Source organism: Girardinichthys multiradiatus, chromosome X (assembly GCF_021462225.1).
Source record: "Girardinichthys multiradiatus isolate DD_20200921_A chromosome X, DD_fGirMul_XY1, whole genome shotgun sequence".
Taxonomy (NCBI): Eukaryota; Metazoa; Chordata; class Actinopteri; order Cyprinodontiformes; family Goodeidae; genus Girardinichthys; species Girardinichthys multiradiatus.
This window is the reverse complement of record NC_061817.1, coordinates 24845005-24868827: the sequence shown is the minus strand read 5'-3', so window position 1 is coordinate 24868827 and position 23823 is coordinate 24845005. Positions and strand designations below refer to the sequence as shown.

The following is a 23823-nucleotide window of genomic DNA, read 5'->3' as shown; positions in this document are numbered from 1 at the left end:
GAGCTGAGCCGAAAAGCAAAGCTCTCAATTTACCGGTCGGTCTACGTTCCTACCCTCACCTATGGCCATGAACTTTGGGTCATGACCGAAAGAACGAGATCCCGGATACAAGCGGCTGAAATTAGCTTCCTCCGTAGGGTGGCCGGGCACTCCCTTAGAGATAGGGTGAGGAGCTCGGCCATCCGGGAGGGGCTCGGAGTAGAGCCGCTGCTCCTCCACATCGAGAGGAGCCAGTTGAGGTGGCTCGGGCATCTATACCGGATGCCTCCTGGAGGCCTTCCTCGGGAGGTGTTCCAGGCAAGTCCCACCGGGAGGAGGCCCAGGGGACGGCCAAGGACACGCTGGAGGGACTATGTCTCTCGGCTGGCCTGGGAACGCCTTGGGCTCCCCCAGGAGGAGCTGGAGGAGGTGTTTGGGGAGAATGACGCCTGGGTCTCTGCTGAGTCTGCTGCCCCCGCGACCCGGTCCCGGATAAGCGGAAGACGACGAGTACGAGTACAAGGTACAGACCAACACAAAGTATTGTATAATTATGAAAAAGGACATCAGCTTTCCTTACTCTGATATCCCTAAACTGACAGGTGGATCAAGGTCAGCATTAATCAGAGAAGCAGCCAAGAGGCCCATAGTAAATCAGAGACCCATTTGAACTGGAATTCTTTGCAGCTCCTCTTTCAGGCGGATTTGCTGAGTCCCAATGATGGGGACAAATGTGGGTGAAGGTGCTCTGGTCGGATAGGACCAAACTGTAACTTTTTACCTGCACAATGCTTTGCATGGTGGAAAACAATGTTGCATATCACCCTGAACATCCCAGTAACATCATGCTGTGGAGAAGCAAACCAGTTATAGGTGGCAAAAGCCTTGAGACTAGGGTGGAGGGTCATCTTCCACATCAATCATGCTTTAAACATACAATGAAATTGTTTGAATAGAAGAATATTCATCTGTTAGATTGGCCCAGTCAAAGTCCAGACCTAAATCCAATTGAAAAGCTGTGGCAGGCTTGAAAATCAGTGTTTACAGATGCTTTCCATCCAGTCTCATGCTGAGTTATTTGGCAATGGAGAATGTGCAAACCTTTTAATCTCCATAGGGTTCTTGATTTTGATTTCTTAAAAAGAAACCATAATTTTACTTCACATTCATCCACTACTTGTGTTGGTCTATAACATTAAAATCCTGTAAAATACTTTGAAGTTTGGGACAAAACAGTAAAGAAACAAAGTTCATGAGGTATGAATAATTTGGAAGGCAGTTTAACTAGGATGTCTCCAGATTCTGCACATCACACATGTCAAAAACATGAATGTTTAAATAGAGTAAACTATGGTAAAATAAGTTCAAATAAACCTTCAGTCTGTCAATCAACCATTGCTAGATGAGGAAAGAAATTAAGTTTTATATTTAACGTATAACATATACGTACACACCTAACTTTTGGTTGTAAAACCGTATCTGCCTTTCTATACGGAAGAAGTTTCTGCTGAGGAAAAAAAAGTGCACTGAAGCTTTAGAAAACACACTTCACATAATTATGCTTGTCTACAGCTAGATAAAACACTAATGTGCAATCTGCAATCTGAAAACAATAACAATAATACAGTTTGGCTCTGAGATTTCTGTCTATACAATATGTAACTTAGCAGCACTTATCTTTAACATTCATTGCCTTGGCTTGCGATCGGGACTCATGTCTCTTCCTAACAGCTGACAGTATTGCACATTAAAACACAAAAACCTGGCAGAAATCTGCAACAATGAATCATATCTTCATGCGTCTTCGCACTATGAGATCTAATGCAGTGTGTGCTCAATCAAAGCCAAACTAGCTGAGTTCGTCTATGGGGAGCAAGAACTTTTGTTAAGGCACACGTTGCAAAAGACTCCACATGGACAAGATGATAGGTTGAGGATGAGCATAGTGTACTCAGAATTTGTGCAAATCCTACTTGATTTTTATTTGACCATGAAACAAGCACATTTTAGAAGACTGGAGGTTTTTTTCGTTAAGAGACCAGCTCATTAACAGTCAAAGCCCAATTTTGTGTTGGTAATTTGACTTAATAGCCTTTAAAACAAGTTTGAAAACTACTTTCAAAGCATTTATTTTATTTTTGAACTACACAACCCTGTGCAACAACTATAAAACAACAAAAAATATGAAGTTCAAGATGCTTAATGCAAAATGTGCAAACAAGGAATATGTAATTAATAAAATGGAACTTAGCTTGTTACTTAAATATTTAAAATTGAATTATTTTAGGAGAAACATACTGCACTCTGTGTGCTTGATGACATGTAACCCATTTTATAACAAAATCTATGCAAGCAGTGTCAATGTAAATTATATAACAAGTTAATATTTGGTGTTCTGCACAGAGACTTTTAAACCCTGGTGGCTCCCAAACTTCATGCAATTATTAAAAATATCAACCAGGTTAAAAATAAAGCCCATTTAGTACCCCTTGCAGTCAAATCTCTGATTCTGCCGTCAAAGGTCTTGCATCAAAAGGCAAAGAGTCCAGGGTGCATTCGGGACTTGAAACCAAATCTGTGCTTGTGTCCTCAAGAGCACAAACCTCAACGTCCCTCATCAATCTGCCGTTGTCCTCCTCAAACCCCTCCTCCAGCTCAACTTTCTCAAGAGCCACTTCATTCTCGTAACAAAAGGAGTTCCTCATGCTGGAAGCATTGGACCTCTTCTCAGCCAGCTCCCTGGCGCTACAGGTGGGAGTGCTGGGCACCTCGTAAGTGTTGTCAAATCGAGAGTAGTCTACTTTGTAGTAGTTCTTCTCTTCAAAGAGCACTGGGTCAAAGCGATGGCCCCAGAGGATCTCGTTGGCCACATAGGAGCTTCGACACTGAGTTGTCATAGCGGTGGCTTCCACCATGCCCTCAAGAATCACAACAATCTCGAACTCTGAGGTTTCCAGCTCCTGCTTATTCATCTCGTAGAATGGGCTGTCCTCATCAATCTCATGCACAATGGTGATTGGAGACACAAGGAAGATTCTGTCAATCCCACTGTCAAAGCCAACGTCTACGTCTACCTGATCCAGAGGGATGAACTCTCCCTCCGCTGTGGTGCGGGACTTGAGGAGCTGGGCCCTGACGTGAGCCTCTACCAGGTGACTCTTCCTCAGATTTCCCACCCGCCACATCAGGCAAAGTTTACCGTCCCTCATTGCTACTGTGGCATAGTGACTGAACACCAGAGTCTCATTCCTCTTCTTGGGCTTTGCCATCTTGGCCATGACGGCACCAATAATGAAAGCATCAATAATGCAGCCCACAATGCTTTGAAACACCACCGTAAAAACAGCAATTGGACATTCCTCTGTCACATAGCGGTAACCGTACCCAATTGTGGTTTGGGTCTCGACTGAAAACAAAAAGGCTGCTGTGAAGCTGTCCACATTGGAAACGCATAATTGAGTCTCATTCTCCAAATCCCCATACACCAGTGCCACTGCCCAGAAGACAAGTCCAAAAAACAACCATGACAAAAGGAAAGACAGGCAGAATAAGACAAACATCCAGCGCCAGCGAATGTCCACACAAGTGGTGAAGATATCTGCCAGGTAACGCTGGCCTTTTTCGCTCATATTGATAAACTGCACATTGCAGTGGCCATCCTTGCTTACAAAGCGGCTTTGACGCTCCGTGTGCCCCTTGTTTACGTTGCCATTCCCGTAACCATTTGGAACAACGATGGACGCTAGCTTCATGCCATCTTCCTCCGAGGACACAATACTGTAACGATGGCTACGCAGGCTCCCCATCACTTCCAACTGCGGGGACTGGGCCGCTTCTGCTTTAGAAAACAGTCTCAGTTTTTGATAGAAGCGTTGGAGAAACAGTTTTGTTTTCTCTGGATGACAAACTAGGGCAGAAAATGTGATCAACAGGACTTGGGCCTGTGGGGAGGCCGTGCTTCTCTGGCAGTGCTGTGCACCGTTGATGAGGGCAGTTCAATCCTCTCTGACACTTGCTTCGAACCTCATCAGTAAAAGGGGCTATGAAATATAAAGACAAAAAAGAAGCAAGTAAGCACATACTGTCTGAATAATCCATTGCATGCTCCAAATTAACAGTATTATTCTTGTGAATGCAAACATGTTACAGTGTATATTAAATGAATGTATATTTAAAATTAATCCGATTTCAGCAAATTTCTGCAAAAACGTCACAGTGCAAGTTGCTGCTCAGTAGTTATATGTCATTCAGACTTTACAGCTGTTAATCTGTACACATCAGATAAGCTTAAAGCCTGTTCACTGAAATATTGTATTTATTCTATTAGCTATTTTGATTACAAATTTAAAAGAAGCATTATTATTAAACCAGTAACCTTGCACTTTGTGTAACAAAGCATCAAGGACAGCAAAACAGAAAAGGTATTGACATGGTGCAAGTGGTATGACAGCCCCATTAAATACAACACCAGAGGCTACAAAATGCAATGGACATGCAGCCTGATGTGCTCTACTAGTTCTAACATAACACTGGTTCCGCTTTTTATCTGATGGTAATTCTTTTCTCCAAGTGTTAAAAGGCTAAAATGATATTTCAATAAATTCTCGTGCTTAACTGTTTTTTAAGTAAAACATAGGCAGATGTATGCTTCTTTTTTTCAGTATTGTGTGCAAGTACATTAATAAGTCCCACAGGTCTCCCATAACCAGCATTTTTTTTTCAACTAATGATTTCACAGCAGGATCGACAGGAAGGAGCTGAAAATATAGGATTTATTTTGTTAAATCCCTATTAAATTATGAATAATTTATATGGGATTTAAATTACACTATATAAATATCCTAAATTGCATAAATTAGTTATTTTAAAAGTTAAATGTATATTTTCTGAAAAAATAAAATGAAAATAAAACTCAAAAATGAGCTAATTTGAGTGACAAAACTAGATTTGGTACAAGCTTCAATAAGTTAGCAATTCGTTAGCATTCTGGTGTACTGTGGCCCTAAAGTAAGTGCAAACATAACAGTTCACAGGTTAATCTTTGCAAAAAATCCCATCTCTGGCTTTAGAGATTTACACTGCCTCAATCATCAGCTCCTTACAAGAAACATTGTTTGCTTCTTGTCCGCTCTACATCATGTCACCAAACACGGTTGTTTGTTGCATGGTGACAGAAGACATGAAGACTTGGCGGAGTCTGCACAGTCTGATTGTTTGTTTTGCATTTGCTATCGGATGGAGCAAACTATTGTAGCAGATGGAAAGTGGTTATATAAAGCTGCTCTGTTTTGTATTTAGCAAATCAATAACTATGTGCTAAAGATATGTTTAAATTCATTATTTTAGTGTTTTTTTTCCTATGTGAAATGATTAATAAAATTTTAGGTTCGGTATTTTTTTACATTTTTCATTTTTTCGTAACAGGATCAGAAAAGCATTTAAAAGACTTTTTCACAGCGCACTCAGTCCATCAATCTATGTAAAGGATGGGAATAAATTATGTCTACAAACATAAAATATATGTTTAAGTCATCGTAGAACATTGAAACTGAACTTTTGTTTCAGGTGAAATAAGTCATCACATATCATAAATGTTTGCATTCAAGAAATTTGATTGTTATATTTTCAATAACAGAGATTTCACCTACCTGTTGGATCTTGGAGCGCAAACTGGATCTTCTCTCGCTGTTATAACTCGGATCTGCGCCAGATTTGTACTCCTCCCCTCTCTTAATATTTTGTCCCGTTTTTTATCTTCTCCTCGTTTCCCGTGAGCAGCTTTGATTCCAGCCATAACCCTCTGCAGCGATACTGAAGCAGATAGTTGAGGTTCCCAAGACAAGACTTTGTGAAACACGTGTCTACAAAACCCCGCCCCCGATGCGAAAACAGCCAATAGGAAGCATAAGCGCCGGTTTGTGGATTTGACCGTTTTATTTAGTCTTGTTTCGTATTTAGGGAAATTTGGCTTATTCGTCCTGCCTGTGAAAAAAACATCAGTTGGAATGGAAAATAAACCAAGTGTAGAAAGGCAAATTTAGCACCCACAGGCAGCATATACAATAGCTGAACACAGGGTGGCGCTGTTAAGCTGTAAACATGTTGCGCTTGTTCCATATTGTGAGGCCAAACGTGAAAATTCTAATATGAATACACACGGAAACTAAGCCGTTCACCTCTTAAATTTATCAGAAAATAAGGAGGTTGCAATAAACAGGCAGAGATAACAACCAATTTCGCACGGTATATACAAGCTTACATCAATATTTCCTCTTCCTTATTATCACCTCCGCCATGGAGATGTGTCATTCGCATTTCATTTGCAAGAAAAACAAAATAAATAAATAAAATTAATTAAATTAAAAGTTCTGAACGTATTTCGATGACATTTTCAGACAATTGTGGGGTGTTAGTTGTATGCTGATCTTATGATTTTTTTATGTCGGTTTATTTTCTAATTTTATTCATTTAGAATTTTTTGGTTTATATTTTGCTTTTATCTGTACAGCACTTTGGCGTCTGTAATAGTTTTTAAGTGGTTTATAAATAAAGTTGCACTGGAACGGATTGATATTTTATTACATCTAATATGTAACATACTCACTAAAATAAGAGTATGTTGTAATATTTCTGTTTAGTAATAATAGCTATATTACATATGTATGCTAAATAAGTGATAGAAACAAACTATTTGGCAATGTCAAGGGATTTGCAGTCATCAATATCCTGTGACCTATACATTGAAATATATCCTCTTTATTTCAATGCTTATTTTTAAAATGACAGTAATTTGTTTTATTTTTTCCTATAAAAACTGCTAGAGTTACAGTGGAATGGTTTAGATCAGACCATATTCATGAGGTAAAATGGCCCAGTCAAAGTCCAAACTAAACTGCAAATGAAAATTTTAAGGCAAGACTTGAAAAATTATCCTCTTAGATGCAATCCATTCTGTCTGACTATGATTGGGCTAATTTTGTACAAAACTTAAAAGAGTTCCAATTTAATTTTGCTCTGTGATATGTTGGTTTATCACATAAAATTCAATCAAAAATATAATGAAGTTTGTGGTGTTAATATGACAAAATGAGGAAAAAGTCACTGTAAGCTGTGTCAGATGTAAAATATGTTTATAGCATTCATATATTAAACACCTAAATTATAATAAACTGCTGATAAGCTTAACAAAACTGTAACTTTCCCTTCACAGTGTGGCAATGCTATTTCTGTCTATTCTTAAGTCTTTGGCATTAAAAAAATTGATATGCTTGCTTTGACATTAAGTAAAGATATACCATGTTAAGTGACCAACAGTAAATGCTTTATTGAATTTACATTTGGTTGTCAAATACACAACGTATTGATTACAAAGCATAAACCAATATATTAAAAAATGTGATGTAATTTTATATACAAAGACATTCAAATTAATTTACACAATGCATATTTCTTTCTTTCTTTACAAAGATGTTCGCACAACCACCTCCTCAGGGCAGTCAATGGTGGCCCAGTAGATGTTTCCATTCTCTGTGACTGGTGGTATGAGGGAATCGTCCTCATTAGGATGTCTCCTCTCTCTTTCATAAGCCTCTGCACAGAGCATGGGTACTGAAACCCAGGTGGTCTCATTAAACAGAGCATAGTCCACCTTGTAGTGTCTCTTGCCCACTTTCAGCATATCCTGGAAAAGTTGCCCCCAGTGAATGTCTGCAGGAGTGTAGGACACGCGTGTCTGGTGAAGCAACCCTGTGGAGTCCCCAGTGTAGGTAAAGCAGACAACCAGTTCAAAGTGCTCCTCCTGCAAGTCATCTGGAGTCATCCTATAAAGGGGACTCCCTGGTTTTAGTTTGTGAATAATTGTTGTAGGCACTGCAAGGACAACATGAGGGTTCTCGAGGTCCAATTCCTGGTACAACATCACAACAGAACCCTCTCTCTGCTTCACATAGCGGACAAGATGGGCCCTGATAAATCCCTCAAGGATGTGATTACCCCTGAAGTCTCCGAGGCGCCATGACAGACACAGATCCCCATTTCGAAGGTTGACCACAGCACAACTGCTGAAACCCACCGTTTGAGCCCTTTTTCGAGCAGATGCCATTTTAGCCACAACGATGCCAATGACAATGGTGTCAAGAAGGCAGCTAAAAACATCATGGATAGTAAACACAATAATAGCCCCAATGCAGTTTTCAGTTATCCCCCTGTGGCCATAACCAATAGTTGCCTGGGTCTCCATTGAAAACAGAAATGCTTCAGTGAAGCCACGCACGTTATCCATGCAAGGATTGTTATCTACACTCTGGGTGTCTCCATTTATATAGGCAATGAGCCAATAAAGAAGACCGAAGAAGATCCAAGAAAGAATGTAAGAAAGGGAAAAGACAAGGAACATTATCCTCCAGCGAATCTCTATGAGGGTGGTGAAGATGTCCTGTAAATATGGGCTCCAATCTCCAGGGCACTTCCGGAATGACACCAGGAAACGGCCATCTTTCTGCATGTAGCGAAGCCACCTTCCTTCATTTGCATTTCTCCTGTGCAGAGTATGAATTGAGGTGTAGTAGGTGTCAATGATCTGCTCTTCTCTTTTGGTGCTCATGTTGGTAATGGGTGCCTTTCAGTTTCTTGTGGAAATAAAAAGATGAGATGGAAATACAGATTAGGATCTTAGTATTTTACACCACAGTATAATTATGGCGTGTGCATATGAAAGACAATATCCTAATTACCTTTGTCGAACATGACCGTTGTTTCTGCTTATGTATATTATCAAATACAGTATAATAAAACATTCTATTAAATCACCATTATACATTCTGAAAAGATTTGTTGCATGTTAATCTATATTTGTTGTTTCTCTTACTGCTTTGCACAGTTTTATTAAATAGTTGTTTAACAGAGGCCTACTACTAATTTAGAGCCACAGAAGTGTGTCATATAAATGCCCTTTCGACTTATCAGCTCAACAACCACTTTACCCTATTCTTTTCAGATGTGTTTTATGGTTATTTTTCCATCTCATCAATTTAAGTATCTTCCCTATTTTTTGTCCTTAATAAGATATTGATAATATATTCCAGAAAACCTTTGTTCTAATAGTTATAGACTGCAATGTATTATTGTAGATTTCTGTGATGGCATTGCATGCACCCTCATGAGAAAAAGTAATTAAACACACGTGGTCTAATGTTCATCATCAAGTGTTATTACCTCTACAGATGCAGGACCTTTGGCAGATTTCATGAAGTATACAGTATGAAGTATTCTGGGGTGAGTTAATGCAGTAGTAGTCTTAGTAGGCAAGACAGAAACAATGACCCTAACTAATCATGACAACTATCAGGCACGGTAGTGGAGGGTTAATAATTTAAGTTTTGTTTTGCAGCCACTTGCGGTCACCTTGCTTTCATTGAGTTGGCTAAACCTGGACAAAATTGCATAATCATAAAAAGACAGATAACAAATAAAGCAACACATGTACAAGAAAATAGCTGAACAGATTAACAGTATGTTGCAATTGCACAGTCAAAGTCTAGACTTCAACTTGAATAAAAGGCTGTAATCTAAGTGAGCTATGCAGAAACAAATGCCTGCAACCAGTTTTGAAATGAAACAACATTTGAAAGACAAGTGGGACAAAGTTTCTTCAGAAGGATGTGAGAGGCTGATAAAGTCATACACAAAACAATGTTTTCAAGGTATTACTACAAACATGGCTCTAGAAGGTACTGAATCCAATTTAGTTTAGTTTTTTTTATTAAAACAGGATTAGGCGTATACATATATCCATACCCACCTCTCGCAAGTTTACACCAGGGAGCCACATTCACCCAGCTGCACTCGCATTCATGTACTGATACGCAGATTGCTTGGTAACTTAAGGTTAAGTGCTTTCCGATTGACACATCCACGCGTGACCAGCGGAATGAACTATTGCACCCACAAATTTACAGTAAAATGACTACTCTTCCCATTGAACTAGAGTCACTGTTTTGACATTACTGTTAGGCATGGAGATGTTCATTTTCCTATTATTGTAGTATTTGACCCTGACCCACTGATAGGATTAATTACATTTTGGGTTACTGAAATCTATTCCTACTAAAAGAAAACCTCCTTTTAATCTGTCGGGTTTACCTTTTTTTGTATTATATTTTGTTCGGTAATCTTCCAAACAGGATCAAGTAAACAGCAAAAAGTGTCTTTTTGACCTTTCCTTAAAAGTGTACGAAAAAGGTTAAAGAAAGTTAAATAGATATTTTTCTCCACCATCAAGCCTGGGCAATTACGTAGAATCGACCTCAGTTTGCTGTTCTTATTAATAGGTTTTGGTTCTTTAGGGGTAAATTATTGACCTGTCACCACTTCTAATAGCTTTCACCTCCAAAGGTTACCTGAAATGTCAAACTTTAACTGCACGTCCCCATTTTCCAGAAACATGTAGAACAAAAGCCGGCAAATTTCTATCATTTCCTTTCACTGACAGCTGTTTGATGTGCCACTGATACCAAGTTCACTATCTGGTTTATTTCTCACTAATCAATAATAAAGAATGTCCTTCTTGTCAGTCAGCCTGAGCTTTTATTGCCTTACTGAGTTTGATGAGAATGTGTGGCTAATGTTTATTGCTGTTTATGATGAACGGTTTATCATGTGTTCTAATTTTAACTCCTTGTAAGGTTTAATTGTAGAACCAAAGACGTAAAGATTTCAGACTCTGTTAGTTATACTGTGCAGTAGTGCCAAGTGTGATTAAAACAGTATTTCAGTTAGTCAGATATTATCGTAGGCCAGGAAAGGCTACTGTTGGTGAGTAGGCAAAGTGTTTAGTTAAGTAAAAGAGACTAAAGAACATCTATGAAAAAACATGAATATTTCTACCGTAATAGAAAAGAACTTCAGCAACAAAATCCAACAAAGTTTATATCTGGTTTTTTAATGGTCATATATTTTACAGTTACACATTTTGTAAGCAGTCAGTAAACAGTTAATTATCTCTGCATGAGAGTGGACAAGGATATTAATGTCTAAGAAAAAAGTGAGCAAGGACGTTTTGACCACCATGAAGAATTTAAATGTGCTGAGTTTTTGCTTAATCTCGTGATTGTTTTCAAATGCAAAATTAACTTCTGTTATTTAACACTTATTTTGTATTTTTTTTAATTATCATGATGGGCAAAGATTGAGAACGATAACAAGCAACGTTAATACAAGGTAAGCTTAGGTCTTAATAATGATCCCACAAAAAAGCTCTTTCACTCTAAATATTATTCAAAAAATTTAATCAGTTATCTCATTTCAGCTTTTATCTCAAAAAGCTAAAAGAATATTTCACTAAAGCTGCATTTTACACATTTTCATAGTTGTTGATGTATGATGTAAAAAGTGTTGGGCTGCATATTACCATACCTTTTTTCAAATTAGGTACTTTTCAATGCATCAGTCTGGGCACTAAAAAAAAATGAAAGGTTTGAATTATAAACTTACTTGCAGAGTAGAAATCAGACAGGGTCTGGTGTCGTGAAGACCATAAGCTCCTCTGAGCTCTAAACACTGTGTGCTTCAGTAACCTTCAAATGGTAGAAGAACTTGACATTGTTGGGGGCTGGCCTGATCCTGAGGCAAAGTCCCATTTTTTTATCTGATATCACAGCAATTATTTCCGTCTCAAAGTGCAATAGACACCCTGTTGGGATTGGTGCCCTATGTAATATTTTAGAGGTTCCTCAAGACAAAAAACCCTAATGTTCTTGTCCTCGGATGGTGAAAGAGGAATTTTTACAATCAGCCTAGTGTTCCACAAGATAAGAAAAGCAAGCAATAATATTGATATTTTCAGGATGTTGTTTTAAGGATTTCCTGCAAATTTTCACAATTCATTAGACAGGAAGTTAAAATTTGATCAGTCAGGTTGAAATGCTTTCACTGGAAGAAGGATTTTTTTGTCCAAATGGTCCACAATTTAGTTCTAAGACAACATCACACCTGAACTACTGGGATGGGAGTTAACTTTTAAATTCACCTTTATAGCAGCTGCAGAGTGCATCTAAGGTTGTTGCAAAATAGGTCAACAAAACCAAAACAGCATCGTTGTGTGTTTAAGAATAGGGTGTGATGCAGTGATCCATTCATGGAGGTTAAGCTATCTGATTCATTACTGATTTTGGTGAGTGAAAACATTGATCAGAGACATCCTATTGGGAGATAACTGCTGCTGAACAGTTTATCATTTACAGATAATGGTTTTATTATGAATAGACAAAAATAGACAGACAAAATAATATTTTTAAACTTCAAATATAATACACAAAGCAAAACAATTTGTTCACATTTAGGAAAAATGAAATTAAAATAACCAACATCCAAAAAGCAGGAAAATAATATGAAAAAAAGTGTGCTGTTTTTTGTGTTTGTGCATGTTTGTACAACTTCAGGACTTCCTAAAAAGGCCTCTGCTGTGAAAAAAACTCTGTTGCTGCAGCCTCTACGGTTTGACAAATCTTTATTTAGGAAGAACAGAATTGGCATACACACTCCTCTGAATTTCAGAGGAGTGTGTATGCAAAAAGATACAAGAGATCTGATGTGTCAAATCCGATCACAGTGTAGACAAAAACATTTTGCATAACTGCCAAGTAACTTTGTTCATGAATAGGCTTTTTGTACACTTCCAAGGACTTTGAAAAAATCTCAGTCAAACAGGACAAGTACAGAATGCTGCAACTCTAAGATTATTTACGAAATGTAAGCCAAACAAATCTTGCATTTAATTTTAAACCCTTTACAGAGTGCTGCTATGCCCAACCAAGTAAGGAGGGAGTCTTGTATGCAGTTAAAACGTTAGGGAAAAGAAGTACTAATAGTGTGCAATAAAAAAAAAAAGCTCTACAAAAGGGGAGAGCATACTGCCCCAGTTGCAATATTAACTTTATTGAACTGAAGGGACAATAATTTGCATAAGCTTCTGGCAACAAAGTAGACAGATTGTGGCAGATATAAAGAGACAAAAAAGGCCATCTTACTGGGAAAAATAGTCGTCTTGCAATCTGAAAGTTGTGGATTCTATTCCAGCTTCCCCCTACCACATATTGAGGTGGGCAAGGCGCCTAACCTCAAGATGCCTACAAATCTGTGCATTGGTGTGGGAATTACAAAGATGACATGGGAGAGGAAAAGAAAGGCAAAAGCATAGGAGTAACAGCACTAGTTACAAAAACAACGATAAATAGGCAAAATAAAAAAAATTGTACATCACAACAGCGAAAGAAGGGCACAGGCCAAAAACACTGAACAGACCCAAGAACAAGAACCAGTGGGACCGAAAGACCACTGCAAAACCAAGGGAACTTTACCCACCTGTAAACTGCAACCTTCATTCATCAATAACATTGATGAAATAGGTGGTCCAGGTGCAAATATTGGCCCACAGACCCCAAAAGCAGTCATGACAGTACCAAACACCAAACCATCCCCTTCCCAACCTCTGTATCTGGTTCAAATTAATTTTGCATGATGCTGGGAATTTATGCTTATATTTTCTGCCATGCCAATTTACTCTATTTGTGCAACACATACAGACTAACCCACAAACCACACCGTTTCACATCCATAGAATAAATGGGTGGCTAATTTAGAATCAAAATTACACAACATAAAATGCTTATTGCTGAAATTAATGAATTCAAACAGCCTTAATAGTTCTTTGCAACACTACAATTTATCATCCAGCTGTTAAAACAGAGTATTTAAAAGCCACTCCTTTGTTTAACCACTGTGTTCTTAAATCTTTGTTCTGCCTTTTATGATCGTTTTTGTGCAAACTCGTGTCTCAATTACAGACTCATTCAGCTTGCTCCCCTCTATTGCAGACACGTTCTGGTTGTAGTAAATAACAAGCACAATGTGCGGTAATGACAAATATGAGCTGTATGTGCTGTCATGAAAGCAGCAGACAATGCGCAATACTGCACCTTTGCTTTCACTGTTTGCACAGTCTTACTGAAAAACACGGCAGTAATTAGTTGTATAATGATTTCATGAAAGCCTTTGTAGATCATTCATGTCATCTGTGCCTGTGAGGTTTTGCTCACAGTTTTTTAGGGACATATTTAAGTCCCATCAGGCTGACAACTGAAGGATTAAAGGTGCAGTCAATAGCTCTATGTAAAGACCATAGAGTCTGAAAACTAAAAGGATGAAGAGTGCATTCTTTCTACTGAGTTTACTAACTATTGGTAAGTACATTTTGTAAACCTCTCTTTCAGATTAAAAGATAAAGAGAAGCCTTTCTTAAATTACTGGAACACACGTCTCATTTTAGGCTGTGCCCAAGATGAACTCAAGTGCACAGATCGCAGATGTCTGGCTCAAATGTTAATTAATAAAGAATATTTATCTCCACCTCAGTCTGAGAACTGCACCCTACTCGTTGAAGTACCCTTAATTAAGTATGAAACGCTGTCAGTTGTAAGTATTTTTTTCACACACTTCATAGAGGAGATAACAAAGGAAAGACTAAGACTCTTCTGTACTTTGTTTAAAGTTTATTTAAACCCCTGTAAACATGTCATAATGTTTTTCATTTTAACAGAACATGAAGGAACTCCATCTACTGAGTCGTCTGGAGGCTCAAATTGTAGGTTTAAACATTAGATTTTTAAGTAACACACGGAAAAACAAAAACGTATTTGAGTGACACTGATTTCCATTTTAATAAACAGAAATGGGTGGATCCAGGTTTGGCGTGGAACACATCAATAAATCCGTTTAACAGAGTCATTTTGCCTGTAGATAAAGTGTGGACCCCAGATGTCAGCATAGAAAACGGGTGAGTGACAAAACACCCTAGTTTTTAGTCAAACTCAGCTCATTAACCTGTTGAAGCTTAACTGATGTACTGCTGTTTCTGTTGGGAATGTGTGCAGACAAAGCTACATGGAGCACGTTTCTCATGATCTGGTGGTGTTCAGTAATGGTACAGTGTGGCACAAGGTGGTCATAAATGCAGAGGTGAACTGTGGAATCAACCTGTTTAACTATCCTTATGCTTACGACACATGCCCCGTAGGACTCAAATCCACCCCACCACACGGTAAGCCATTTACCAAAATAAGCCAAAATAATGCATTGCATTTTCACAGAAACCATGAGCTAGTGCCAACCATTTTTTTTTATCAAATCCCAAATTACAGTAAAAAGTGACTGCTTTGGAATGTAGTTATCTATCTACAGAATATCACATCCAATTTGAATAATAATAATGATAATATCACCCTAGTATTGAACTTTAATGTTTGGTAATTTAATGCAATTGATTTATTATTAAAACGATGGATATTTCTTAAAATGCAACCGGTGCGGGGGTGGAAATATGCAGTGTTAGTTTTCTCCCACATGTTTTTTGAAAACTATGTGTTCCCCATCACAATTATTAAATTATTTCATTTAGATACAGAGCAACATTTTTGAATATTTTTGGATTCTGTTTCAGAAAAAGAAGCTGGACCATAAATATGCTTTTATATTTCACAACTGCAAATCAACATGAGTTAAAGCTGAAAGAAAATTAATGCCTTACTGTGTAAATGTAGTAATAGCCTCTTAGATGTGACTGCGAATAAGAAAAAATAATCAAAGTAGATGAAAAAAAAACAACAAAATAAATAATCTCTTTGACATATTCATGGCCTAATATAACAGTGTGGTACTTACAGCGCTGCCATTTTTCTTAGTATAAAAGAACAAAGTAGTGTTTTGAAGCCTGAACCAGTAGGTCACCCATCTTATTTTCTATATCCAACATAAGCAGAGAGCAACCAGTTAAACCACAACTCAGAAACATTACTAATATTCCCAGAAACATCTCTAACTCACCAAAGTGTCCTTTCTTTTCTGCAGAAACCCTTCAAACAGTAATTTAGTATCATCGACAGACATGTTATCCTTCTGACATACAATTTCACACTGTAGCCACCAGTTCTTATTACACTTGTGTGACTTCCTCCCTACACGAGCTGTGGGTGTTATTGTTCAGACTCATTACTCACTCACTTCTCCATTGTCACTAACCAACATCCTGTGTTATTTGTTTTTATTCATTTTTTGACTCTTTGTCAAAAGATTTGCACTACAGTTGCAAATCCTATTTTACCCTGGCTGCAAATCAGATTTATTGGCAAATTGTCCAAACAAGAAAAATGTAATTAGCTGAACAATATTACAAATCGTTTCTCTTAATTAAACACAAAATACCACATTTAATGACTGCTGCAGTATTATTAAACCTCTTCACGACAACCATCTTTAGGCACCATTTTGCTGTACATGACCTGTTCTTTCTTACAACACCGTAAGTGAATGGAAATTAAGAAAGCAGTTTTATTTTGCAGAATGTGGGATAAGCATACAAGTTGATGGAGTGGAGTTGGCAGAGACGTCCCACGGAGACTGGGAAACACAACAAGTGGAGCTTGGGAAAAAACGAGAAGACCGCAGTTATATCAATGTAAGTACATAGAAGGAAATCACAACCAAACGCACAACAGGAGAACAAGCAACAGTGGTAGGCTGCCCAACAAGAACTGGCCGCCTGTGTAACTGTAAAGCATGGTCAGAGTTAGAGATGAGGGCTGAGGGAATGTTGCAAAGTCAACAACTCACTGCATTAATTACTGATAACGCATAGTCCATTTAATATTTAACCAGATTATTCTTGTTTTATATTACAATTATTTGATAATCTGAAATGTGTGACAAAAAAGCAAAAACAGATAAATCTGTTAGGGTCAAACACTTCACCATATTAACATATGTCATTCATTCTAACCATTTTATATGATAGAAATGGTATGAATTTTAATTTATCTGATATATATACAACTTTACCTGTGAATTGGAACTATATCAATAAGCTGAATGGAACTGATCTGAATAAAAAGCTGCTAGATCAAAACATGTTTCAATTGAAATATGGAGTTTGGCAAACAGTCATTTTATGGAAAAACAGCATTGAAGTTTTTCTAAACTCTAGGTTGAACTAGTCACCAAGAAGTAGCTGACTGCATTTTTTAAGTAAAAACAAGCTTATACGTTTGCCTGCTAGCTAGCAGCTGTAGTAATACAGCTCCCTCGCTGTAGTTTGTATTTATTTTGATGAAATTCTGATAAGTTTAAGTTGTGTTGTGTTAATCAGAATTACTAAAAGGGATCAAACTCAATTTATTCAGGAATGATAAGAAACAATAAGCGAATCCCTTCGCCATAATCTTTGACTGTTAAATCCATACTTGAATACTACAATACAACGCAGATTCTGTAGTTTTTAACCCTTGTTTGTTCCTGTGAAACTGTGTCTTTTTGTACACATCAGGTGCATCTAAAGATCAAATATACCAACCCCTTCATCACATTACTCCTGCCCACTTTTCTGATCATGGTGGCTGATATAGTAAGTTGTGCTCTGCCAATGCAAGGTGGTGAACGCAACTCGTTTAAGGTTACTTTGGTGCTCAGCTTTACCATGTTCCTGAGCATCCTCACCAACCTGCTCCCTGGAGACAGCAAGTGCAGCCCAGTTATCCGTGAGTCGGGCACATAAACACAAACCAATTTGTACAGTACAAACAGATAAAATACACAAAAAAAAAACTGAAAATAAAAATCAGTAAAAAATAATTATAACCATTTTTATTTGGCACAGGAGTCCATTTCTGTATTTGCCAAGTCCTGATGGTGATAAGCATGCTGGTGTCTGTGGTGTTGACAAGGGTAGCTCAAGATGGGTTGGTCTTTTTCACATATTTCTTCACGAGGTTTGTTTCTCCAAATTCAGGAGACAACGATGAAAAAGAGGATGCGGGTGAGTGAGGCTTTGTTTATACATATTGAGACTCAAGCGCCTTGTCTTGCGGAGTGACTCTGTCTGTAACTTGACCTCTGCAGACGCCAAAGGTGATATCAGCGTCATTCAGTATGATGTCTCCGAAGACTCTCAAATGCTCAAGAAGATCGTCAGATTCCTTGAGGCTGTTGACACTGACCAGAAAAAAAGTGAACGTCATCAGAACCTTGCAGATAAACTGGATAGGATCTTTTTCTGGTTGTATTTTTTTGTTAGCTCTGGATACCTATGTGCAATGACTTATGTTATAGTACAGTATAAATGTGTAGTTGATCATTTTACGTTTTGGAAATAATGCAACAGGCAGAAAATCCCCAATTGCTCTGACCACTTAATAATCATATAATAAGGTAGAATTATATCCCTATGATGGGATTCTTAGCTCCAACTAATATTGTCTTAAACTATGTAACTAGTCATTAGTTAAACATTTTCTTCTGTTTCATCAAGGCAAGGAAGGTGTGTTTGCATAGCCCCACTCCTTACCAAAAACAAGAAACAGTAAAAGAATAATAACTAAATACAAATGCTAAAATACAAATTCAAAACAAATACACAGCCTGTCCAAAACAAAACAAAAATCACTGCTGGGGAATCCTAAGAAAACCACTGATCTTTGTGGCTCATTGAAAAAGCTTGCATTTGCAAGAGTGTAGCTTGGTTTCTGGAGCAATGGAAGAATGTCATGTGGTCTGATGAGACAAGATTTACTCTGTTTCAGAGTGATGGTGCGTCAGGATAAGACGAGAGGTGCATGAAGAGATGCACTCATCATGCCTACTGCCAGTCTCATTGAATACTCCGTAGTTTTTAGCCTTGTTGAGTCTAGTTGAGCACTGATCTCTAACCTTAAATTTTGACTTTTGGCTTCCCTGCATTAAGTAGGAGAAAATGCTCACTCATCCACTCATGGATATTAAGGACACATAGGCTATGTAGTGTGATTTACTATGGCCATGTCTTAACACAGAAATATAGAGTTGTGTGTCATTAGCATATATGTAGTAGGAGGTGTAATACCCCATAGGTCAATACTACAGGAAAACACATACTAGATTAAGGGAAAATGGACCAAAAATTAAGCTATGGGCAACCCCATGTAATCTTTATTCAGTCAGATTTGTGATGCACAAATGACACCAAGTGGTGCTCAAACAAATAAAATCTTCACAATACCAGACAATCCCAACCAACTCTCAAGATCTATCAATCTATCCATTTGTTATGTTTAACTGTGTCAAACACAGCATTGAGATCCAGAAAACCAACAAAGATCTTTTTAAATGCGTCTCTGTTATGGGTTCTTATTTCAGACCTTTACCAATATGGGGTCAGTGCTGAGATTTTGTGGAAAATCTCAATAGAAAGCATTGTATAGATTGTTTTTATTCAAAGACGGGGATAATCTGTCTTCATTGATCTTTGCCAAAACGTCCGGTGAAATATTTGCCTGTAATTACTTTACTTACTGTTGAGGCATGCAGATTAGGCTTTGGTGAAAGAGGATTGATCACTGCGGTTTTCAGAGCTTGAAGAAAATAACCTGAGTGAAAAGAATAACTCACTATCTGCAATGTTTACAGCAATCTACATAAATTACTGAGCTGCATGACAGAGAAGTTGTTAGTATTGTTGCCTTGCAGCAAGACGGTCCTGGGTTCTAATCCTGGCCTAGAGTCTTTCTGCATGATGTTTGGATGGCCTCACAGTGCATGTTTGGGTTCTCTCCAGATACTGGAACCTCCTCCCACAATCCAAAAATATAACTGTTAGGTTGATTGGTTACTCTAAAATGCCTTTAGGTATGAGTGTTTGTCCTCTGTGTTGCTTTGTAATGGACAGGCGACTTATCCAGCATGTATACCGTCTCTTGCCAACAAACGCTGGAGATCGGAACCAGACCTCCTTCAACCTTGCAAGGATATGTGTGTACAGACAATAGATGAATGAATAGATGCATTAATGATTGTGGAGGCACAGGAGACGTAATCAAGTAACTATAGGTATAACTAAATATTACATGTATTACATGCTTTTTCTTGTCAGTGAAACACAACAAAGATATATTTTGACAGTTAGATTCGTACTTAGTCTGTTTTCAATAAACATATTGTAAAAACAAATCAAGTAATAAATACATTTTCGTAATTGCAGTGGGTCAATTTGGCTTTTCTTTTTAAACTAGTCATTCAGCTTTAAACAAGCATATATTGTACTCATATTGCAGGTGACTAAGTATTGAATTATTATATCAGTGTCCTAAAGCTGTAAGACCCGTGCTTTAATCTAAAAGCCATCCTTTTCTTATGGAATTGAGATGATTAAAAATCAGGTATCTATGAATGGTTTCATTGATAGTTAATGTGCTATGTTCTGTAAAAGCTTTCCCAAACCATTACAATAGATAGCTAAACTATCACAACCACAATTAAAAGATGCAGCATCTGCAGAGTTGATGCATTGATTACAAATTTGTGAAAACTTTAACAGAAAAATAACAACTTTTCTTTACTTAAAATTATGTTCTATTCCTAAAAAGGAAAGACAAAACATATATACAGAATGATGTTTAATAGGTGCTTGAACATGTAGAAAAACTGTTTTGTTTTACTTAGTTATACCAGAATATATATGGGTAGCTCAGTTGGTAGAGCAGGAGCACCACGCACAGAATCTATCCTGTTGTCCTTGATTCGATACCCAATCCCAGGCCATTTGCTTGATATTCTCTTCTCTCTTAATCCTCTTTCTTGTGAAATTACTGTTCAATAAATGCCACTAGTGCCAAAACAATCTTAAAAGGAATATTGCCCATCCTCTATAAAGAGCTCAAACATATTAAAGCATATTTAAAGCTAATTACATTGTTTGGCACATAATTTCCTAAAACCATGATGTTTGTTGCCACCTTGTGGTCAAACATTGACATGGAGTCAAAGCAGTGTCCACTCGTTCTAAATTAGATTGATCCCTTGTTATAACTAGAACAGTACTTACATGGAATATTCTAAATCATAAGGGTGGTAGTGCATATTTGGATTATATTTTGGAGTTTTCATGATTTATTTTTAATACCCAACAGCTTCTCAAAGATGTTATTTGTAAATGACCATTTTATTTAACAATTATAAAACATACCATACAAATTATAACAAACTATAATAAACCTTCTGACAGAAAAATACAGTTTGGAAAAGTTACAAAAATATCAGAACTTCTTTATAGTTTCCAGAATCAAGGCTACAAAAGTTGTTTTTAAAGAAGCTCTTTTAAGCTTTCCTTTATACCTTCATTATTATCTGACACCGAATTTCCTCAAAATTACCTCATGTGAGCAAACAGAAAAACGACCATCCCCAGTCAATATAATAGACCCATTGAGTCCCGAGCCCCAACACCTATTTTTGTCTGAATGTCTCCAATTCAGTTTCAAGTTTTCTCTGTTTCCTTCATTGCCTTTTGAGAGAGAAAAAAGATGAGTGTCACAATTTGTTCTAACAATATAAGAAAAGGAAAGGTAAGAATGACATTTCACATACCTGTTTGAAAATCTGCCCACTGATGTAGGTCTTTGCCATTTTTCTCAGGCTGGACTTTCCACCCACTTTGCATCTGACATAACCGTACAAGTTGGCCCATTGCAAAACTAATCCCATTATCACCACAGCCTGAGATACGAAAAAAAAAAAAAAGAAAATCCGAAAGAGAATTACCACCAGCATAATGGTAACGTAGTCTGGCAGGAATCTGACACATGTACAAAACACTGAACTGACCAGCCATTTGATGTTAAAAGAGAAGACTGTGCTGAAGAAAAAGATGACCCAGAAGATGGGGCACACAGTCAGTCCAAGCCAGAACACCTGTGACTCTGCAGAGGAGGTTTTGTTGACACCATCTGACTGTTCAGAGAGGTAGACTAAATTTGATTTAGTCCTAATAAATACAAATCTAAGAATCAATTGCATTACATTGTATAATTAGTAGTCATGGTACAGAACTGGTCAGAGGTTTACAAACAATCATGATTTCAAAAACAAGAATTGGGAACGTATGTCTGAATTTAATCTGGATTTCCACTCATCCACACTGAATCAAAATTATAGTCATGCTAAAAGATGTACAAATACTTTCTCTAACATTTGGTTAACTGTCATTTAGTTCAAACCAAAGACAACTGTACCAACTGTCAAGCATAGTAGGGGCAGCCTCATGCTGTGGGTCTATCTTGCTGCCAGTGGTACTGGTGCATTGCGCTAAGTGGAGTACCTCTAAATTCCTCATCTTCACCAAAAAATCGTAAACTGGACAATTAAAACCTGCACACCGTTATGTGTCTTAACAAGGTTAGCAATCCCAAACACATATGAAAATTATTTTTTTTGTAATTCCATAAAGCAGGCTAATGTTCTGGAATTGCCCCGACATCTAATTGATTTAGCGTTTTTTAGTTATGCTCAAAAGTAAGTTGGAATAGCTATTTATATAGCACATTTCATAGATTCACAGCAAAACAAGAGAATATAAAATTCTTAAAAACACCAATTAAATGAATTAATATAACTGACAGAGGGTAAAAAACAATGAATCAAACAAAAATGCAATAAATGTAATAGTAAATGTAATAAATAAAACTGCTTTAAGCTGCTTTTTAAATGGAGGAAGTATTGTCAGCTATTTTAAAGCTATTTCATTTAATTGAACTTTTCGGACCTTTTTCTGATAAAAAAAAAGACTGATGAAATATACAGGCAGAAACATGGTGGAAAGTCATCTGTGGCAATAAAACGGCCGTGGTTTCATTGCAACTCAATAAAGAACATTTAGCCAAATGTTTGTGGGATGTACCACGTGTGGATTAGAAAACATCCACTAAAAATGTTAACATGTGCAGCCAATTCTTACTTTTATAACACATGAGGTTCTAGGTTGTATTATCTGTCCACCCTGGAATGACAGAATGGTCTACTTAAATCACCTAAAGTCTGAAATGAATATGACATGCATGCCAATGATGATGAACGTTTGTAAACTTCTAACAGGGACAATGGATTGATTCCTTCTTTATGAGTGCTTACCTTCCTGGATTCAAACACCCAGCGGCTTCTCCCATCTTCATCCACTTGATTCCACCACCGAAGGCCCACCAGCAATCTGCCAGACACATTCTAAAAACAAAAGTCTATCTTCTAATTCCAAATTATAACAATGATTTAAACACTTAAAACACAAGAAACGATCTAAATAATGACACCAATCGAAGTGTTCCAGATACTATCCATGCATCTAGATTTGTATTTATTTATTTATTTTTTTTATATCCAGACACGCTAACCTTTACAGTCCAGAAGTCACACGAAAGAAGGAGGATGATGGTGACCATGCAGGCAATAAAGCGACCACTGAGGACATCACACAGTACATAAACCAAGATGGCACTTGTCCGGAAAAACAGGTGGAAGAAGGATGCCAAAGGATGTCTGAAACACACGTTTGAATGTTGTTTCAAAGATCAGCTTTGGTCAGGATTTAATAACAGGTTGTGAATTCACAAAAAAAAAATCCTCGTACCTAATGTTAGACTTTTTTAGCCGGACGTTGTCGTCCTCCTCACCAAAAAGAGGAGAGTCTTGAGAGTCCTGGATACGTTAAAACATAAACGCACAACACATCCACCTGAAATGTTAGCAAGAACCTTGCTGCTAATTGTATATTTTTGTCTATTTTAAGAATTAATAAACATGTAACGCGGACTATTCAATATAGTAATAACTTCCTAAATGTGACAAAAGACGAATGCCAATAGATAAATCACCTGTCGATGCATTTCTGACGCAAGATGAGCTTCCTGGTGACGTGGATGTAAACAAACCCTTTGCGCTAATAAAAAATGGTGGCCTGAGTTCTTCTTGTCGTTTTGTTTTGGCGGTTATGCATTGCCG

General features: G+C 37.5%; 4 protein-coding genes and 1 long non-coding RNA gene across 5 annotated transcripts; 1 reads left to right on the top strand and 4 right to left on the bottom strand.

The window, feature by feature from the left end:
* Positions 1 to 2308: 2308 nt before the first annotated feature.
* Positions 2309 to 5763, bottom strand: LOC124863225 (inward rectifier potassium channel 2-like). Its single transcript, XM_047357522.1, has 2 exons — positions 5628 to 5763; positions 2309 to 4019 (listed from the first exon to the last, which is right to left on the bottom strand). Exon 2 carries the CDS (start codon positions 3783 to 3785, stop codon positions 2475 to 2477), a length of 1311 nt encoding a protein of 436 aa, XP_047213478.1. The 5' UTR covers positions 3786 to 4019; positions 5628 to 5763; the 3' UTR covers positions 2309 to 2474.
* Positions 5764 to 7278: 1515 nt separating this feature from the next.
* On the bottom strand, positions 7279 to 11540 carry LOC124863417 (inward rectifier potassium channel 16-like). Its single transcript, XM_047357779.1, has 2 exons — positions 11470 to 11540; positions 7279 to 8606 (listed from the first exon to the last, which is right to left on the bottom strand). Exon 2 carries the CDS (start codon positions 8579 to 8581, stop codon positions 7439 to 7441), a length of 1143 nt encoding a protein of 380 aa, XP_047213735.1. The 5' UTR covers positions 8582 to 8606; positions 11470 to 11540; the 3' UTR covers positions 7279 to 7438.
* A 2594-nt stretch (positions 11541 to 14134) lies between these two features.
* On the top strand, positions 14135 to 21188 carry LOC124862149 (5-hydroxytryptamine receptor 3A-like). Its single transcript, XM_047355970.1, has 9 exons — positions 14135 to 14216; positions 14303 to 14448; positions 14573 to 14617; positions 14703 to 14809; positions 14907 to 15073; positions 16371 to 16486; positions 17351 to 17561; positions 17681 to 17839; positions 17923 to 21188. Exons 1-9 carry the CDS (start codon positions 14177 to 14179, stop codon positions 18174 to 18176), a joined length of 1245 nt encoding a protein of 414 aa, XP_047211926.1. The 5' UTR covers positions 14135 to 14176; the 3' UTR covers positions 18177 to 21188.
* Positions 15053 to 17357, bottom strand: LOC124862151. The gene is made up of 3 exons (XR_007036869.1): positions 15856 to 17357; positions 15694 to 15771; positions 15053 to 15592 (listed from the first exon to the last, which is right to left on the bottom strand). It is a non-coding gene; the product is annotated as an uncharacterized LOC124862151 (long non-coding RNA).
* On the bottom strand, positions 20977 to 23786 carry LOC124862148 (Golgi apparatus membrane protein TVP23 homolog B-like). The gene is made up of 7 exons (XM_047355969.1): positions 23697 to 23786; positions 23453 to 23520; positions 23217 to 23361; positions 22960 to 23049; positions 21658 to 21783; positions 21421 to 21549; positions 20977 to 21337 (listed from the first exon to the last, which is right to left on the bottom strand). Exons 1-7 carry the CDS (start codon positions 23706 to 23708, stop codon positions 21311 to 21313), a joined length of 597 nt encoding a protein of 198 aa, XP_047211925.1. The 5' UTR covers positions 23709 to 23786; the 3' UTR covers positions 20977 to 21310.
* Between the last annotated feature and the right edge of the window lie 37 nt (positions 23787 to 23823).